The sequence below is a fragment of the Charadrius vociferus genome, unplaced genomic scaffold, assembly GCF_000708025.1.
Source record: "Charadrius vociferus isolate BGI_N301 unplaced genomic scaffold, ASM70802v2 scaffold545, whole genome shotgun sequence".
NCBI classification, from domain to species: Eukaryota; Metazoa; Chordata; class Aves; order Charadriiformes; family Charadriidae; genus Charadrius; species Charadrius vociferus.
In genome coordinates this window covers 43096-44530 of record NW_009648590.1, presented here as the reverse complement: position 1 = coordinate 44530, position 1435 = coordinate 43096, and the positions used below count along the sequence as shown (strand labels likewise).

At 47.5% G+C, this 1435-nt stretch overlaps 1 protein-coding gene across 1 annotated transcript in view; it reads left to right on the top strand.

Annotated features, from left to right (window-relative positions):
• The window catches only part of NPSR1 (neuropeptide S receptor 1), a 61092-nt gene extending 61013 nt beyond the window's left edge, over nucleotides 1-79 (top strand). Inside the window, exon 8 of the mRNA XM_009886207.1 lies at nucleotides 4-79. Within this exon, the coding sequence (XP_009884509.1) occupies nucleotides 4-79 (76 nt within the window). The remainder of the gene's footprint in view (nucleotides 1-3) is intronic.
• Nucleotides 80-1435: the final 1356 nt, after the last annotated feature.

The window sequence follows — 1435 nt, the reverse complement described above, 5'->3', positions numbered from 1 at the left end:
TAGGCTGGGAGGGACTTTCCGGGAAAGGAGTGATGGAGGGCAGGAGATGCAGGTCCTGTCCAAACCAGAATACATCTAGCACAAACGATGCTCCACAAAGCTACGCCGGGACATGTACCGAGGAAAGCAGAGGTCCCACACAAGCCCCATGCACCATGAACGGAGAGACACAGACTGCAAAAAGCCCACACCTCACTGCTGTTGAGCAGCGCATATATTTTGGATCGGCACTGCAGCTTCAGCAATCGTACACTGCTGGTGCCAAACTCAGTACGAGGGGTTTGTGTGCCACTGTTATGAGGGCTCATCTTGGTTTTCAAGCAAGCTGTAATACGTATGTACTCCAAATGGCAAAAAACAATGTAAATGGTGTCTAGTCAGAGTCTTCTCTATTTTTCAGGAGTCACTAGAAGTCATCTACTATACCATGTCTCATATAACTGATAAATTACAGGTAATTACAGAGCAGGGACCCTACTTAAAATGAAAACACAGGCACTTTTCCAATGAGAACACACCACCATCACTCTCTATAATTATATCTGGGTTTCAAGCACAACCATTTAAGAAGTCGTAACCAGAGAAGAGGGGACTGAAGGGCTGGATTACTGCCTCCCACCTCTCCTGGCCCACTTCTCAGCTCACACCAGTCCTCCCAACCACACTGTCCCTGCAGCTCATCCTCACCTTCCCGTGACGTATTTCCCTGCTGTCCTACCTTGGTGTGTCAGTGGCACCCCAGGGTCCCTGCAAGGGTCCCACGTGACACATCCAGACAGTCATTTATTTCTGGGCTACTGTTTTAATGAAACATTTTCCAGCCCCTCCCAGACCCCGTGGTGCATCACTTGTGCAGATCCTCATGTGCTTCTCTGACAAAGGCTCTGAGCACTCTTTTGGAGACCCTACGGGAGCTGCCATATGGGGCACTTCATCCACACAGATCAATCTCGCTGCCCAAACAGCAGCGTTTCCCTGGCTCTTGCCCTGTGTAAATCATCCATGTTGTTTAAATTACACAGGGAACCATACACATCTTTAGACAACCTCAGACCTGGAAGAAAACCTGAGTGAAACCATAAACCTCAAATTACATTTAGAAAAAATTAGCTGTTGACTGTGCAGTCTTGTAAACTCATGGTAGGGTCCACAGAGCACCGGCCATCAGGCAGAGCTTTGCTGCACAGCACCTGAAACAGTTGGGCATCCCCTTCCTCCAGCCCTCGGAGCATCCTCCCACCACACTGTTCTCAAGTTTAAGGACAAACGCTCTCACACGGGTGTGTTTGTATGATAATACACTCTAACCAGCTGTATGGCAAGTGTGTTTGTTTCCTCTTGGTAAAAAAATTGCATTCTTACTTAAGTGGAGTCAGTTTAAATAGGGTGGTTTTTTTTTATTATGATGAACCTTTCCAATGAGTTTGTTCCCTGC